Raw genomic sequence first — 19,437 nt, 5'->3', positions numbered from 1 at the left:
CTTGCACCAATCCCATGCAATTATGCTAAAATACTGTAAAATGCAAACCCCATCTCCTCAATATCTGTAATTAATTCGTTAATTCTTTACAATTACCATAACATTAGTACAGTAATGCTACTAATGTTTTTACAACAATACTGTTGTTTTGTGTAAGGTACAGGCAGACAGTTGCCTGTAAGTTACCATAAAAAACAACAGCAAAAAAGATCACAGTAACATTATTGGATACTGTAAAATATGGTACGGTAACATACTGTACCTGTTTTATGGTAAGTTAAAAACAGGACATGTTTTACAGTGTACACAGGTGACTGCTCTGCGAATATGAAACGCATTAATTCAGTCCATGCAGATGCGCGCCGAGATTTACTCTTAGGTCTCTCCAGCTACTTAACTAACTGTGCTTCCAATGTGCGCAACGTAAAGATACGGCGACAGGATTTGGTAATATCCCCGAAGGAGCCTTCCAAGTCGTCACCATATTCCACACGCCTCCTGTTAATGCTTTACTTCCTCTGTTAAACTGATATTGTCTCGCTTCAACCACACACTGGACTGTTCGCACTTCAGGCGCGGGACAGCATGACTGGTGGACTCAAGGACGGTGAAACTGACGAGGTATGGTTCTCGGTTCTCTTCTGGACACTGCTGTCCATATTGTAAACATTTGTACGTTTTTATAAGATATTTCATCATCTGAGAGCAATAAAGTTTATCTGGCTCATTCTCATTCTGACACTTATCGAAAATGCCATTGGAAAATTGGGAAACTTTTAAACTCCAAAGCCTATTTGCCAATAGTTATCTTTTTTGGCACCTAGTTGTGAACGTTACTCCCACTCCTACTGGGCGAATGTGCAGCAAGCCCCCTCTATTCATTAGCACTGACATGAGACATTTACAATTATTTATTCACTTGTATTTTCTGTTGTTTTACTGAGTATTTGTACGGTGGCTGTGTAATTGACCTTAGCTACACTGCGACTTTGGGTGCAAATGAGCTTTTGGGTAACCCAGGCACATTTTCATGGATGTTGCATTATTGTAATATTGATGTTGATTAATGTGCATTGTCCCCTATAAATAAACAAACTACACTTCTTACATTCGGAGCATTATTTATGTTTCAATCCACATAGATAATTATGCGCACAAAGTCTTGTTTTTTTAGAATGTTAATTATATTGGACTAGCTAAGCAAATCGAAAAAATGCACATTCCAGTAAAACTTGACGACAGTTATATGATTAGAAAATATGCTTGCGGTGCCTTATGTGAAACAGGTTCTCAGTGTACAGAGCATACAGCCATCCTAATAACCATCGTTAACACGCATTGTGCGAGTTCTTGGTGACGACCCCTTGCGGTGAGAGACGGATATCTGCTAAAGAGGGGTGTGGTGCTCTCCCTTAAAACCATCTCAGGCTGGGGTAGGCTGCTAACTCTGGTGCGCTCAGTCCGTCTATCCTCTGCTCTCTACCCGTCTCTCCACTAATTTATCCCCCGCTTCTCTTCTTTCCCTCCGGACTACAAGGGATTTCTGCACTCGCAGTTCATCAGGAAACAAGGAAACATATACAAACCAAATAACAAAGAGATGGATAACGACAGTATGAGCGGGATGAAGACGATGCAGGACGTCCACACGAAAGAGATCGACCTGGTGAACCGGGACCCCAAATACTTAAACGACGACGTTGTCAAGGTGAGTTCAAATCCGAACCAGTCCGTATACTGGATTTGGTATTATTATGCATGTTACCATTGTAATATACCCATGAGGACTGGAAATTGTCACTTGCACGATGATTGAGTAGGAGCAGTCAAATGTGCACAGTAAACTGTCAAGGGTGACCCAAAGTAGCCTACTGCGTGTGTTCAAGTTAGTCAGATATTAGTCAGATACACATGATATACGTGGAGTACACAATGCAACTTACTTACTTGCAGTTTCACCTCTCGACAAAATGCAACAACAATAGAAACGTAGCCTTATTATGTGAATAAAATAATAATTTTTAAAAACTCAATGATTGAAAAATAGGATAAACATTTATCAAAAAATATGCAAAGTGGGTGGTGAGTCGCATAGCATTCTCACGTGTAACCTATACTATATGTCAGTTTGAGCTTTTTCGGGTTCATGACCCCAGTTGACTATGTTTTACAATAGGTTTGTGAAGGGGCTCAACACGTGCGTAAAAGTTGTAAGTAGCAGCAGAGCATATTCTAAATCAAATGTATTTGTCACATGTTTCATAAACAACAGTGAAATGCTTACTTAAGGGTCCTTTACCAACAAGGCAGAGTGAAAGATAAAGCTTAATTTTTTAATATATATATATATATATATATATAAATAGCAACATGAGGAATAAATACACAGTGAATATGGAATAACAATAAAGAGTAAAAGTAACATGGCTATATACAGGGAGCACCAGTGTGTAGTAGATGTGCATGGGAATAAGGGAGTTGAGGTAGCTATGCTTACTGAACAAAAATATAAAACGTTGAGTTTTACAGTTCATTATAAGGAAATCAGTCAATTGAAGTAAATAAATTAGGCCTTTCACATGACTGGGCAGGGGCACCGCTGTTGGTGGGCCTGGGGGGGGGGGCTAAGGCCCCCCCACATGGGAGCCAGGCCGACCCACTGGGGAGCCAGGCCTAGTCAATCAGAATGAGTTTTTCCCCACAAAAGGGCTTTATTACAGACAGAAATACAATGCAAGAAAGTGTGAGTGTGAAGGTGTGTATGTGTGTGTTGGGGTGTGGGTAGAGTCCAGTGTGTGCTCATCGAGTTCATGCAAGAGGGTTAGTGCAAAAAAGGGTCAATGCAGGTCTAAATTTGATTAGCTATTTAGCAGTCTTATGGCTTGGGCGTTGATTATGTTCAGGGTGCTGTTGTTTCCAGACATGGTGCCCTGGCACTGCTTACCTTGCTGTTACGAGAGAAAATTCTATGGATTGGGTGGCAGGAGTCTTTGACAGTTTTTTTTGGACCTTCCTTTGACACTGCTTGGTATAGAGGTCCTGGGTGGCAGGGAGCTCGGCCCTAGTGATGTACTGGGCTGTACTCACCATCCTCTATAGTGGCTTGCTCGCAATGGTGCAGCTGTATAACGTTTTGAGGATCTGAGGGCCCGTGTTGCTGCGGCTGCTGTCATTAGAACAGAGTGGAACATCCTTGCTCCGGTGTTGGAACAGAGGAAATATTACTCATATCCTGTTGTTGGAACAAAACATTTCTCACAGTCCTTGTTTTTATAGTTACACAGCATCTGTTAATAAATTAGTGAGTTATTAAAGAGAATCATTCTTTTCAAAGTAGACACAAACCACACTGTGCCCATTTTGTGTGCTTACAGTGCGTTCAGAAAGTATTCACACCCGTGGACGTTTTCCACATTTTGTGGTGTTACGGTATGATTTTTAATAGATTACGTTGAGATTTTGTGTCACTGGTCTACATACACTACCCCACAATATCAAAGTGGAATTATGTTTTTCAAAACGTTTACAAATTAATAAATAATGAAATGCTGAAATGTAATTGAGTCAATAAGTATCCAACCCATTTGTTAAAGCAAGCCTAAATAAGTTCAGGAGTACAAATTTGCTTGACAAGCTACATAATACGTTGCATGGACTCACTATGTTTGCAATTACAGTGTTTAACAGTATTTTTTAATGACTATCTCATCTCTGTATCCACACACACAATTATCTGTAAGGTCCTTCAGTAGGCAAGTGAATTTCAAACACAGATTCAACCACAAAGACCAGGGACGTTTTCAAATGATTTGCAAAGGGAACCTATTGGTAGATGGGTAAAACAAATTACATGAACACACATTGAATATATCTTTGAGCATGTGTAAGTTGTTAATTGCACTTTGGATTGTTTATCAAAGCACCCAGTCACTACAAAGACACAGGCGTCCTTCCTAACTCAGTTGCCGGAGAGGAAGGAAACCCCTCAGCGATTTCACAATGAGGCCAATGGTGACTTTAAAACAGTTACAGAGTTTATGGGCTGTGATAGGAGAACTGAGGATGGATAAACAACATTGTAGTTACTCCACAATACTAACCTAATTGATAGAGTTAAAAGAAGGAAGCATGTACAGAATAAAATATACTAAAATATGCATCCTGTTTGCAACAAGGCACTAAAGAACTACAGCAAAAAAATTGGCAAAGCACTTGAATTTTTGTCCTGAATACAACGTGTTACGTTTGGGGCAAATCCAATATGTCACATTACTGAGTACCACTCTCCATATTTTCAAGCATAGTGGTGGCTGCATCATGTTATGGGTATGATTGTAATCGTTAAGGGCTGGGGAGTTTTTCAGGATAAAAAAAACAAAACAGAATAGAGCTAAGCACAGGCAAAATCCTAGAGGAAAACCTGGTTAAGTCTGCTTTCCAACAGACACTCAGATTAATTCACCTTTCATCAGGACAATAACCTATAACACAAGGCCAAATCTACACTGGAGTTGCTTACCAAGAAGACCGTGAATGTTCCTGAGTGGCCGAGTTACAGTTTTGATTTAAATTTACTTGAAAATCTATGGTAAGACCTGAAAATGGTTGTCTAGCAATGATCCACAACCATTTTTTAAAAGAATAATGGGCAAATGTTCTACGATCCATGTGTGGAAAGCTCTTAGAGACTTATCCAGAAGATGTAAACGCTGCCAAATGTGCTTCTACCAAGTATTCACTCAGGGATGTGAATACTTATGTAAATTACATATTTCTGTATTTAATTTTCAATAAATATCCAAACATTTCTAAAAACATTTTTTTCACTTTGTCCTTTTGGGGTATTATATGTAGATGGATGAGAGAAAAAATCTATTTAATCGATTATGAATTCAGGCAGTAAGTCAAGGGCTATGACTACTTTACGAAGGCACTGTATGTAAAAGATTAGTTTGTTGAGAGAAAGCTTGGCTGAAAGAGTGCTGATGTAGGCTCTAGTGAAAACCACCTGTCGTGTGTGGTGGGAAGAGAACAGCAGCTGCCACAAAGTCAGAGGCTGCTTCCCAAATGGCACCCTATTCCCAATGGCCCTGGTCAAAAGTAGTGCACTAAATAGGGAATAAGGTGCCATTTTGGATGCAGTCACAGCCCATGTCCATCGCCATGTCCAGCTGGGTTATTTATTAAAATGTAAGGGGTCACCATCCACTGGGAGAGTGTCAGGCATTTGATGTAGTGAACTTTGATTCATAAAACATGAAAACACCCACATAGGTGAGGGATCTTATAGAGCTGAGGGATCTTCAGCATGCTTATAGAGAAGGGAACTCAACATGTACTGTACTGCACTGACAGAAATGACTAATGATTGGTTGAAAGAAATTGATAATAAGAAGTTGGGAACTGTACTGTTAGATTTCAGTGCAGCCTTTGATATTATTGACCCTATCCTGTTTCTGAGATCTTATGCGTTATGGCTTTTCAACCTCAGCTCCGAATCCATGATATGACAATCTATCTAATAGAACTCAGAGGGTTTTCTTTTAAAGGAAGCTTCTCTAATGTCAAACATGTAAATTGTGGTGTACCGTAGGGCAGATCTCTAAGCCCTCTACTCTTTTCTGTTTTACCAATGAACTGCCGCTGGCATTAAACAAAGCATGATTCAACTATATATGCATCAGCAACCACAGCTAATAGTGGTGTAATGGACCGTAGTTGATCCGTGATCCGTACAGATCACCCCCCATGGTTCGGCACGCATGTGAACATGCGTATCATTTGTAAAGTTTAACCATCAGCGTGAAATACAGTTTTACTGCAACTGTTACTTTTAAAGTAATAATTCCCTAAATCTCTACGCAGAGTTGCAGTGAAAAGATAAAGACAAGACAGATGCTTGCTGTGTTTTACTCTGAAGCCTGAAGGTTAATTGTATAATTTTTTTAAAAGCAGTTGTGTGTACTGTTCACGTGAACGTGGCATGTTGAATCAATCCTGGAACCTGGTGGACAACACCATTACCGTGTGTAGACATTGTGCCACAAGAAATCCGTATCATCATGGAAATACATCGAGCATGGCCACACATTTAAAGCGTTATCACCCTGGTGTGTCAGAGACAGGAGCCAACTCAGCCAAGAGACAACAACTTCTCACCGCGGCATTTAAGCAGCCTTTTGCTGTAGAATCAGACCGGGCTAAAGCCATCACCTAATGTATTGGGATGTTTATCGCTGCAGCCATGAGGCCATACTCTGTTGTAGAGTATGGCCTCACGCTACGAAATTCCCTCGCGCACCCACTTCAGTATGAAGGTCGTGCCAGATCTTTATGAAGAGGAATTTTATTACAATGGGTTCAGTCATAGGAAAATATTCTACCAGGGAACCCAACTCATGTGAGGAGAATAACATTATTCCAACCGTGGAGGATTCTTACATGTGAACCTGCAAATTAGATTTTTCACATGATTGATTTTCAAAGTTTTTCACATGTGAAAATGCATATCCAATTTTCACATGTGGAAGTGTAAATTTGTGAAACTGAAACTGAAAACATGTTATTCTGCTCACGTGAAAAGGTGATGTTAACATGTTAATTCTAAATTAAATACATGCGAAAATATGGTTTTGTGTGTGAAAATTAAGCTCAACATGTGAAAACCGCTATTTCACATGTTTTTTTTGCAAGGGACACACACACACACACACACACAAGTCCCGCATACATACAGACATACAGTCACAAACACACACAACACAAACAAACAATGTACACTACTCTCTCTCCTTCTGCAGAACCAGTAGACTGTTGACTTTCTTTAGCAGTGATCTTATAGTTAGAATTTCAACAGCTGCACTCAATTGGTCACATCAAAGAATCAACATCCATGCAGAGTTTGCCTTGGGAATATATTTTCCTCTCGTAAAGCTGAGTTCTTTATATAGCGCAGTCAGTGGAGTGGAGTGGCTCTAGCAGTGGCCCCAAAGCCACACAGCCTTCTGTTAAACCATAATGGGGCTAATCTGGGCAGAGTAGACACACCCACAGCCACGCCGCACGGGAACCACAGCAGTGATCGGTTCGCTAACTAGCCGCTCGCTAACATCTCCCTGCCAAATGCTCCAGTATCCTGGGAGGCACATTATAGTGGGAAATGATTATGTTCAGGCTCAATGGAGTAGCTGAGGCAGGGATTCCCTTAGATTGTCCAGGCGGGGTGCAAACAAAGGCCCCAAATCAATATGATTTATTAAGCAACAAATTCAATTAAATAAATGAAAGTCACATCAAACCCCTTTAGGTGGGAGGAAACAGAGTGAGGCAGGGGTTGTCCGCCACACCGAAACAATAGTAACGGAAACACTGGACTGAGGCATTCTGCAATCTAGGGACAAAATGAAAAAAATACATTACAGTTGTCACTCCAGATTGACGCCAACAAGACTGGTCACATGTTGAACCTGAGAATGGGTCAAGTTTGTTTTATTGTATGTCCAATCCCTAAAGGGGCGACAGGTACTGAGACGAACAGTTGAAGTCGGAAGTTTACATACACCTTAGCCACATATATTTAAACTCAGTTTTTCACAATTCCTGACATTTAATCCTAGTAAACAATTCCCTGTTTTAGGTCAGTTAGGATCACCACTTTATTTTAAGAATGTGAAATGTCAGAATAATAGTAGAGAGAATGACTTATTTTAGCTTTTAATTCTTTCATCACATTCCCAGTGGGTCAGAAGTTTACACACACTCAATTAGTATTTGGTAACATTGCCTTTAAATTGTTTAACTTGGGTCAAACGGTTCAGGTAGCCTTCCACAAGCTTCCCACAATAAGTTGGGTGAATTTTGGCCCATTCCTCCTGACAGAGCTGGTGTAACTTAGTGAGGTTTGTAGGCCTCCTTGCTCGCACACGCTTTTTCAGTTCTGCCCACAAATGTTCTATAGGATTGAAGTCAAGGCTTTGTGATGGCCACTCCAATACCTTTACATTGTTGTCCTTAAGCCATTTTGCTACAACTTTGGAAGTATGCTTGGGGTCATTGTCCATTTGGAAGACCCATTTGCAACCAAGCTTTAACTTCTTGACTGATGTCTTGAGATGTTGCTTCAATATATCCACATAATTGTCCTACCTCATGATGCCATCTATTTTGTGAAGTGCACCAGTCTCTCCAGCAGCAAAGCACCCCCACAACATGATGCTGCCACCCCCGTGCTTCAGGGTTGGGATGGTGTTCTTCGGCTTGCAAGACTCCCCCTTTTTCCTCCAAACATAACGATGGTCATTATGGTCAAACAGTTCTATTTTTGTTTCATCAGACCAGAGGACATTTCTCCAAAAAGTATGATATTTGTCCCCATGTGCAGTTGCAAACCGTAGTCTGGCTTTTTTATGGTGGTTTTGGAGCAGTGGCTTCTTCCTTGCTGAGCGACCTCAGGTTACGTTGATATAGGACTCGTTTTACTGTGGAAATAGATACTTTTGTACCTGTTTCCTCCAGCATCTTCACAAGGTCCTTTGCTGTTGTTCTGGGTTTGATTTGCGCTTTTCACACCAATGTACGTTCATCTCTAGGAGACAGAACGCGTCTCCTTCCTGAGCGGTATGACAGCTGCGTGGTCCCATGGTGTTATACTTGCATACTATTGTTTGTACAGATGAACATGGTCCCTTCAGGCGTTTGGAAATTGCTCCCAAGGATGAACCAGATTTGTGGAGGTCTACAGTTTTTTTTCTGGGGTCTTGGCTGATTTCTTTTGATTTTCCCATGATGGCAAGCAAAGAGACACTGAGTTTGAAGGTTGGCCTTGAAATACATTCACAGGTACACCTCCAATTGACTCAAATGATGTCAATTAGCCTATCAAAAGCTTCTAATGCCATGACATCATTTTCTGGAATTTTCCAAGCTGTTTAACGGCACAGTCAACTTAGTATATGTAAACTTCTGACCCACAATGAGCTATAAGTGAAATAATTTGTCTCTAAACAGTTGTTGGAAAAATTACTTGTGTCATGCACAAAGTAGATGTCCTAATCAACTTGCCAAAACTATAGTTTGTTAACAAGAAATTTGTGGAGTGGTTGAAAAACAAGTTTTAATGACTCCAACCTAAGTGTATGTAAACTTCAACTGAATGTATCTAGCATACCATGACTTGCAGAATATTATAAGTCATTCCCATAGTCATGCACAAGAGCAACCTTTGAGTCTGCCCCAGTAAGACAGTATTAGTAGCAGCAGTCATGCTGTCTGGCTTTCAGAATGAGTGAGGATCCCTTCCATATAACATAGGTGTAACGGTTCCCTTCTTCCTCTTCCTCTGAAGAAGAGGTGTAGCAGGGATCGGACCAAGACGCAGCGTAGTTATAATTCATGGTTCTTTTAATAACGAAACTATACATGAAATAGACTACAAAACAAGAAACATGAAAACCCGAAACAGTCCCGTGTGGTACAAACACTGACACAGGAGACAACCACCCACAAAACCCAACACAAAACAGGCTACCTAAATATGGTTCCCAATCAGAGACAATGACTAACACCTGCCTCTGATTGAGAACCATATCAGGCCAAACATAGAAATAGACAAACCAGACACACAACAGAATGCCCACCCAGCTCACGTCCTGACCAACACTAAAACAAGGAAAACAAACAAGAACGATGGTCAGAACGTGACAATAGGGGTATTTCTAGTGAAGAATCTTGTTCTCTGTTCAGTTATCCATAGCAATAGCAAAGTAATAACCCCCTATGAATACAAAATATTTTCAGCTCATGTTTATGTATTTCTAAATTGGGCTTCAGAAAAACATAGGCACAAGAGGCACCCTCGCTTACAATTAAAACATGAATTTTTATAACCCCAAAAATACATGTGCAAAAAAATAATTTTCAAAAATATACATCTGGTTTCCGGACACATGTACAGTGCTTTCGGAAAGTATTCAGACACTACAAGCTTGGCACACCTGTATTTGAGAGTTTCTCCCATTCTTCTCTGCAGATCATCTCAAACTCTGTCAGGTTGGATGGGGAGCATTGCTGCACAGCTATTTTCAGGTCTCTTCCAGGGATGTTCGATTTGATTCAAGTTTGGGCTCTGGCTGGGCCACTCAAGGACATTCAGAGACTTGCCCTGAAGCCACTCCTGCGTCGTCTTGGCTGTATGCTTAGGGTCGTTGTCCTGTTGGAAGGTGAACCTTCACCCCAGCCTGAGGTCCTGAGCGCTCAGGAACAGGTTTTCATCAAGGATCTCTCTGTACTTTGCTCTGTTCATCTTTGCCTTGATCTTGACTAGTCTCCCCTTCTCTGCCGCTGAAAAACATCCCCGCAGCATGATGCTGCCACTACCATGCTTCACTGTAGGGATGGTGCCAGGTTTACTCCAGACGTAACGCTTGGCATTCAGGCTAAAGAGTTAAATCTTGGTTTCATCAGACCAGAAAATCTTGTCTTTTGGTGCCTTTTGGAAAACTCCAAGCGGGCGGCCATGTGCCTTTTACTGAGGAGTGGCTTCATATCTACATGTAAATACACTCAATATGAGCTGTCGTTTGTAAAAAATAAAAAAAACTTTTTAAAACCCAAAACCTTTATAACGGAAATAAAAACAATCTTCCAAAACGGCATCTTGTTCTCATTGACTTGTATACTTAGCTTGAATACAGTCATGTAAATGGGAAAATCTCACTTGTTTTTCACTCAGTGTTAACAATTCAATTATACATCAAAATAACCCAAAAGTTTAGTTAAACTGTTATCTCTAGATTTTGAAAACGTAACCATGAGTACAACCTGGAAAAAAATATATAAAAAATGAAGGAGACAGAGAGCTAGCGTCTCTGTTCTTTTCAATGGGCTTCTTCCAACAGTCACGGAGCGGCATACAAGGAAGAGAGGCACGCGTCTGCAGCAGTAACACTCTGAATGCCTCCACCTAGTAGTAGCGCTACGTATGCATATATATCAATGCAACACCATAATAATGGAGTGGATGACTCGTAAATAATAAATCCTTATTTTTAAACACACTTGAATTATTATACTCGGGTAGTCTAAGTAACCTTTTTGAAAACAACAATTTCACATGTGAGACTGCAAATTTCAAAAAACAATTGTAAGGGTACATACAGTACAGTACTCAAGATGTAAGGCCTCTGGGGAAATTAAATGGACGTTGCTGGGTCTTTTGGCTTAAAATAATCATATGATTTATTATTACAGGGCTGTAATCACCAACTTTTATTTTATGCTATAAATTTAGAATGTTCAGTTTAGGAACCCCTTTGTGTACACAGAAAGAGCTGGAATGTGTTCTGAATAAAATGTTCAATCTCATATCAAAAATGCACTTTTACTCTGCACTAGATACAGGTGTTGTTAAACCCTCTGACAGCAACACGTCTCTCGCAGACAAAACACACACGCAATTAAGTAACTGTAAAATAAATATTTGCTCTATCATGGGCCTGGTAGCGAATGGGAGAGGGAAAGGGAAAGAGAGGTAGCGAGAGAGGGGTAGTGAGGTAGCGTGAGAGGGGTAGTGAGGTAGCGTGAGAGAGCAAGTGTGCTAGCATGCGTGTGTTTTTCCACTTCACAGTCTGCACTAAAATGTCTATGTGGTCATGGGTACTTGGGAGGCACGTAGCAAACCCGTCGACCACCTGAGAAGTGTTTTTACACTGAAAATAAATACATTTCATGGTTTACCTGGGACCCATCCGGCTACTCTTGACTAGTCTTCATGTAAAGATGTAGGATCTTCATTTGATCACCCTTTTGTTGCAGGAAATTTCTTGATTTGATTTGACCTAACAATAAAATGACCAACCCCTATAAAAAATGTCCATAATTTATAATCCAAACAATAATTCACATTTCCTGTTGTTTTTATCCTGCTTTGAGAAACTGGTTAGTGTTGCACCATCTTGGGAGTATAGTGCTGCTTATTTGCCCTCTGACTCAGACAATTCTGGCACTCTGGCTCTGTCTTTTGTATCAGCTCTGTCTGTCAGGAATTGTGAAAAGATGGTTTAGGATGGTAGAGAGAGTACAGAGGGTAAGGAGGGAATCACAAAAATGTTTGTTGTGGGGGTGGGTTGACCTAGTTGACCTTCCGTACCAGTCACTATGAGGAGGCATAAATCTCGTGTAATACTTTTTTGCACATTTTTAGAAGTAGGTTATATTCTTTATCTATGTTAGTTGCTTTGACAGTGGCTGTCTAATGAACCGTTATTGATTCAGTGATTCTCTTCTCCCGTCAGGTGGAGTTCGAGGATGTGATCGCGGAGCCTCCAGGGACATACAGCTTCGACGGCGTGTGGAAGGCCAGCTTCACCACCTTCACGGTGACCAAGTACTGGTGCTACCGTCTCCTTACCGCCCTGGTGGGAATCCCGCTGGCGCTGGTCTGGGGCATCTTCTTCGCCATCCTGTCCTTCATCCACATCTGGGCGGTGGTGCCGTGCATCAAGAGCTATCTGATCGAGATCCACTGTGTCAGCCGTGTTTACTCCATCTGCATCCACACCTTCTGCGATCCTCTGTTTGAAGCCATGGGCAAGTGCTTCAGCAGCGTCCGCATCAGCACCACCAAGGGGGTGTAGGAAAAGAGGAGGAAGAAGAGGAAAATGAATGGAGGATGTGGGGAGGATGGTGGGAATGAGGTGAGGGCTGGAAACCATAACAGATTTTAAAGGGAGAGAAGACACCTGAAGAAACTGAAAGAAAAGAGAGGGAGCAACTTTTTTTGATCAAAGAAGAGGGTGAGACATTTCTAGAGCTGTGGGCGGGATGTTGGCGGTGACGGGGCGGAGACACAGGGAGTACCTTGCCCCACCTCTCTTTCTCCGTCTCCCTCGACGACTATCGTTTCTCTCTCCAGTGCTGGTTTAACCAACAGGGGCACATGATTATGTCAAGTCATTCCTTGAGGTCTTTGTTTATATTTTTAATTTAGTTTTTGTTAGTGTTGTTTATCATTGCAGGAGTACCACCACGCTAGCCACCCCACCCCCCACTCCATTATTCCTAACATTATTCCGAAATGTTGTGTGATCCTCTCTCTGATTACAGCTTGTTGAATGAAGGGTATGATTGGTTGAATTATTGAGTGTAGCCTAGTGGATAGAGCATTGGACTAGTAACCAAAAGTAACCGAAAGATTGCAAGTTCAAATCCCCGAGCTGACAAGGTACAAAATCTGTCGTTCTGCCCTTGAACAGGCAGTTAACCCACTGTTCCTAGGCCGTCATTGAAAATAAGAATTTGTTCTTAACTGACTTGCCTAGTAAAATAAAGGTAAAAAATTTAAAAAATTGATTGATTAGTTAGTTAATTGATTGATAGGCTCATATGATGGATTTTGGTGTCCTCTCTGCTGGGTTTGTGTTCCTATTTTTGGGAGGGTAATGCTTTGGGTGCAGGGGAAGGGATATCTCTGTGCCTGTCCCATTGCGTTGTTTGGAGAGAGTTGACAAATCCCACCTAACACAGCACAAAATCCGAGAGCCAAACCCCTCTCAACACCCCTCTCTCAGTCCCACTACCCACCCCCCACCCCCACCCCACCTGACCCCCTCACACACCCTCCACCCCGCTATGCCTGCCTTGACTCCGAGTCTGAAACACTGAACCTGCCCTTGTTTCTGCATGCACCACCACCTCAGCAAAGCCACCGAGCCAACCAACACGCCGCTGTCAGTCTGCATGTCCTGACAGACAGACAGGCAGGCAGACACACGGGTATAAGACAACCACCTGATGACATCATAATCACTCTCTCCATCAACACTGTTTTGTTCCAGCTCCAATCCAAGCAAGAGAGATGAAATTCTATGACAACAACCAAGTCTACGAACGGAACAGCCTTCGTGGTATATACCATTTTTCTTTGTGACCGAGGATGCTTTTTCATGTTTGCCTTTGAATCTCAAAAAAATATCACTTGAAGTTTGTTTCATTACATTTACACATGCGGGAATCTTCCTTTAAACCATGTGAGGTCTCTTCTCTGTAGAGGGAGGGTTGAACTTTCAATGTTGATGCGCATTTGCTGTAGCCGTAGCTAAATAACCATGCTTTATCTACACTTTATGAAGAACTTTTTGTTTTGAGCTTTGTTTGCCCAATGTATGCAACTTTTGAGTTGCGTTGTCTTTTTAATTTTTTTTTTTTTTTTTACTCCACGGTGAGTTTTGAGTTTATTCCCTGATTGAATAGTATGGTCTGGTGTAGACTTCTGCTTATTGACTGTCGTCCACAGGAGGCTGCTGAGGCGAGGACAGCTCATAATGGCTGGATGTGTTCGATACCATTTCATCCGTTCCAGCCATTACTATGAGCCCATCCTCCCTAATTAAAGTGCCACCAGCCACCTGTGCTGTCGACAGCTCCAACCAAGGACTATCAGCTAATACAGTGCCCTCAGAAAGTATTCAGACCTCTTCACTTTTTCCACATTTTGTTACATTACAGCATTATTCTAAAATTGATTAAATTATTTTAAAAACCTCATCAATCATCAGAATGTCCTCATCAATCTACACAAAATACCCCATAAGGACAAAGCGAAAACAGGTTGTTTGAAATTTTTGCAAATGTATTAAAAATAAAAAACTGAAATACCTTATATAAGTATTCAGACCCTTTGCTATGAGACTCTAAATTGAGATCAGGTGCATCCTGTTTCCATTGATCATCCTTGAGATGTTTCTACAAATTGGAGTCCATCTGTGGTAAATTCATTTGATTGGACATGATTTGGAAAGGCACACACCTGTCTATGTAAGGTCCCACAGTTGACAGTGCATGTCAGAGCAAAACCAAGCCATGAGGTTGAAGGAATTGTCCTTAGAGCTCCGACACAGGATTGTGTCGAGGCACAGATCTGGGGAAGGGTACCAAAACATTCCTACAGTATTGAAGGTCACCAAGAACACAGTGACCTCCATCATTCTTAAATGGAAGAAGTTTGGAACCACCAAGACTCTTCCTAGAGCTGGCCACCCAGCCAAACTGAGCAATTGGGGGAGAAGGGTCTTGGTAAGCGAGGTGAGCAAGAACCCAATCGTCACTCTGACAGAGCTCCAGAGTTCCACTGTGGAGATGGGAGAACCTTCCAGAAGGACAACTCTGCAGCACTCCACCTATCAGGCCTTTATGGTAGAGTGGCCAGACAGAAGCCACTCCTCAGTAAAAGGCACATGACCGCCCTCTAGGAGTTTGCCAAAAGGCACCTAAATACTCTCAGACCATGAGAAACAAGATTCCCTGGTCTGATGAAAGCAAGATTGAACTCTAGCCTGAATGCCAAGTGTAATTTCTTCAGCATGGTGGTGGTAGCATCATGCTATGGGGATGTTTTTCAGCAACAGGGACTGGGAGACTAGTCAGGATTGATGGAAAGATGAACGGAGCAAAGTACAGAGAGGTCCTTGATGAAATCCTGATCCAGAGCGCTCAGGACCACAGACTGGGGCGAAGGTTCACCTACCAACTGGACAACGACCGTAAGCACACATTCAAGACAATGCAGAAGTGGCTTTGGGACAAGTCTCTGAATGTCCTTGAGTGGCCCAGCCAGAGCCGCTTCTAGTACCCAAACGAACATCTCTGGAGAGACTTGAAAATAGCTGTGCAGCGACGCTCCCCATCCAACCTGACAGATCTTGAGGATCTGCAGAGAAGAATGGGAGGATCTCCCCAAATACAGGTGTGCCGAGCTTATAGCGATATACCCAAGAAAACTTGACACATTGTAATCACTGCCAAAGGTGCTTCAACAAAGATCTGAGTAAAGTGTCTGAATACTTATGTGAATGTGATAATTCATTTTTTTTAAATAAAAATAAATTAGCAAACATTTTTTTTTTTTTAACTGTTTTTGAGGGGGAAAAACTATTTAATAAATCTTATAATAACGCTGTAACAATAACAAAATGTGGAAAAAGTCAAGTGGTCTGAATACTTTCCGAATGCACTGTAGGACTCCCACCCCTGAAATCACTGATGTTTGATAGCGAATGGGGGCATGTTTTTTAATATACTGACATGAAGCACACTTTGTCTACGTCCCAAATGCCCCCTATATAGTGCATTATATAAGGAATACCTGCTCTCTGTGAGGATGGTAAATATTAGCACGTTGCTTGATTGAATGAAAAAGGTCATATGTATTTTTATATTAAAATGACATTTTCCTTCCCTTGCTTTTACTGTACAATCTCACGTCACTGTGCACATTAAAATGTAATATAATCCCATCTGCTAGTGATGCTTGCTTGTTAGGTTTGTTTTGTTTTGTTTTGTTTTTTAAATCTGTCTCTCATTGAGGAGAGGTGAATTGTTGTCATATGATTCTGACCTTCGTTTGTCCATAGATAGAATGTGATATTTAGACTATATTGTGCAAATACACCTACACTACCGTTCAAAAGTTGTGTCACGTAGAAATGTTCTTGTTTTTTGAAAGAAAAGCAAATTTTTTTGTCCATTAAAATAACATCAAATTTCTCAGAAATACAGTGTAGACATGGTTAATGTTGTAAATGACTATTGTAGCTGGAAAGGGATAATTTTCTATGGAATCTCTACATAGGCATACAGAGGCCCATTATCAGCAACCATCACTCCTGTGTTCCAATGCCACGTTGTGTTAGCTAATCCAAGTTTATCATTTTAAAAGGCTAATTGATCATTAGAAAACCCTTTTGCAATTATGTTAGCAAAGCTGAAAAATGTTGTGCTGATTAAAGTAGCAATAAAACTGGCCTTCTTTAGACTAGTTGAGAATCTGGAGCATCATCATTTGTGGGTTCGATAACAGGCTCAAAATGGCCAGAAACAAACCTTTCTTCTGAAACTCGTCAGAGAAATGAAGCCTATTCCATGCGAGAAATTGCCAAGAAACTGAAGATCTCATACAACGCTGTGTGCTACTTCCTTCACAGAACAGCGCAAACTGTCTCAAACCAGAATAGAAAGAGGAGTGGGAGGCCCCGGTGCACAACTGAGCAAGATAACAAGTACATTAGTGTCTAGTTTAAGAAACCGACGCCTCACAAGTCCTCAACTGGCAGCGTCATTAAATAGTACCCGCAAAACACCAGTCTCAATGTCAACAGTGAAGAGGCGACTCTGGGATGCTGGAGGCAGAGTTCCTCTGTCCAGTGTCTGTGTTCTTTTGCCCATCTTAATATTATATTTTTATTGGCCAGTCTGAGATATGGCTTTTTCTTTGCAGCATCCCGTAGTCGCCTCGTCACTGTTGACGTTAAGACTGGTGTTTTGCGGGTACTTTTAAAAAGACAACCATTTTATGTAGGCCTCCTTGCTGTTCAAACTTGCAGACTGTTCCAAAGAGGAGCTTTGTCTGGGTCAGAAGACTATCCCTAAGGTAAAAATAATGTAATTTTGAGGCTACCATCTCAGGTCTCACATCATCAGGGGCCTCATGAACTGGGCATGATTTTTTACATAATACAAGAGATGGAGGGATGGAGTACTTCCAGCTAGATGGGGAGGCGTTCACCCGCATTGCCATGATAACCCAAAACCATAACCCAGTGAAATTGGGAATCAGCTCAGACCTGGGCTGCACACTAAGTACACAGACTGGCCTCTGCCTGGGGCCTCCAAATCACTATGTGCTGTTGTAGCCTGGTGGCTACAACATCATTCTTCACCTGTGCTGTAAGATTGAGCAGTGTTTATGAATAAGATATACACACAGACTTAGACTCTTATCATCCCACTTGTGTTGACAATACCTGTGAAAGGGCTGATCTATTTGGCCATTTACTGACCGTTGCATTGACAGATATGTTCTACAAAGCGGATGTTAGTCAGTCATACATCAATTCGGTTTAAAACAAGTTTTCAAACAGGGAGACACCTCTCACACAGAAACATGTCTAACAGGCCTCTTGGAGACGGGCCCTTTATATTCTGATCCGACACTACCTAATGTTCTGTAAAGACTAGTCCGAGAGGCTGAGAGGAAGACACAACATCAGCGTCCGGTTACAGAATAACACAGTGTAACAGATACATTATCAGCATGCCCTCGGCTCGGTGTGGCTTTTTATTTGATTTTATATGGTCTTAACTGGGAGTACACACGTGCCTCAACTATGCTGTCATGCAGCTTTACAGGTACCTGATACTCTGCAGACCCCGTGTCGACAGACTACACTGCTGTACAGCTTTACAAGTGCCTGACACTGCAGATCCCTTACAGACAGGCTTGCCCGAATGCACAGTTAGCGCCTCTCAAAATATGGACCACACAGCTGACGTGACTCTCCCTGAGAGACATGCTTTTCCCACCCCGCAGGTACCGTGTTCACAGGCGAGGCTGTTGGGCGGCCTCAGGAGTGGCATATACTACTATCCCATTTTAATATGTTGACGACAATGCAACCGAGATGGATCTATTGACAATACAGCGAGGCTCCTTTCACCAAAATACGTGGTAATCTTCAGCCAACAAATTCTCAGCATATGTGGGAACTCCTTCAAAACTGTTGGAAAAGCATTCCAGGTGAAGCTGGAGAATGCCAAGAGTGTGCAAAGCTGTCATCAAAGCAAAGGGTGGCAATTTGAAGAATCTCAAATATAAAATATATTTTGTTCAACACTTTTTTGGTTACTACATGATTCCATATGTGTTATTTAATAGTTTTGATGTCTGCACTATTATTCTGCAATATAGAAAATAGTTTTTAAAAAACAGTAGCGTAGCTAGTCTAAGTTTCTACACAATCAAATCAAATCAAATTGTATTTGTCACCTGCGCTGAACACAACAGACCTGACATACAAGCCCTTAACCAACATTGCAGTTTTAAGAAAAAATAAGTATTAAGGAAAAAATAGATAAGGAAAAAATTTAAAATTCAAGTAACAAATAATTAAAGAGCAGCAGTAAAATAACAATAGTGAGGCTATATATATGGGGTCTATATACACAGAGTCAATGTGTGGGGGCACCGGTTAGTCAAGGACATTGAGGTAATATGTAGATTTAGGTAGAGTTAAAGTGGCTATGCAAAGATAATAACAGAGAGTAGCAGCAGCGTAAAGAGGGGAGGGGGAACAATGCAAATAGTCTGGGTAGCCATTTGATTAGCTGTTCAGGAGTCTTATGGCTTGGGGGTAGAGGCTGTTAAGAAGTATTTTGAACCTAGACTTGGCGGTACCACTTGCCGGAGAGAACAGAGAGAACAGTCTATGACTAGGGTCGCTGGAGTCTTTGACAATTTTTAGGGCCTTCCTCTGACACCGCCTGTTATAGAGGTCCTGGGTGGCAGGAAGCTTGGCCCCGGTGATGTACTGGGCTGAGCCATACGCACTACCCTCTGTGGTGCCTTGCGGTCAGAGGCCGATCAGTTGTCATACCAGGCAGTGATGC

The 19,437-nt window shown here is 41.6% G+C and overlaps 1 protein-coding gene across 1 annotated transcript; it reads left to right on the top strand.

The window, feature by feature from the left end:
- The first annotated feature begins 478 nt into the window (after positions 1–478).
- LOC112252651 (caveolin-1) lies at positions 479–13,876 on the top strand. The gene is made up of 3 exons (XM_024424090.2): positions 479–621; positions 1,538–1,708; positions 12,291–13,876. The coding sequence occupies exons 1-3, from the start codon at positions 586–588 to the stop codon at positions 12,630–12,632; spliced, it is 549 nt and encodes a 182-aa protein (XP_024279858.1). The 5' UTR covers positions 479–585; the 3' UTR covers positions 12,633–13,876.
- Positions 13,877–19,437: the final 5,561 nt, after the last annotated feature.

Source organism: Oncorhynchus tshawytscha, linkage group LG06 (assembly GCF_018296145.1).
Source record: "Oncorhynchus tshawytscha isolate Ot180627B linkage group LG06, Otsh_v2.0, whole genome shotgun sequence".
NCBI classification, from domain to species: Eukaryota; Metazoa; Chordata; class Actinopteri; order Salmoniformes; family Salmonidae; genus Oncorhynchus; species Oncorhynchus tshawytscha.
The sequence above is the reverse complement of the archived record's forward strand: the minus strand, read 5'-3'. Positions and strand labels throughout refer to the sequence as shown.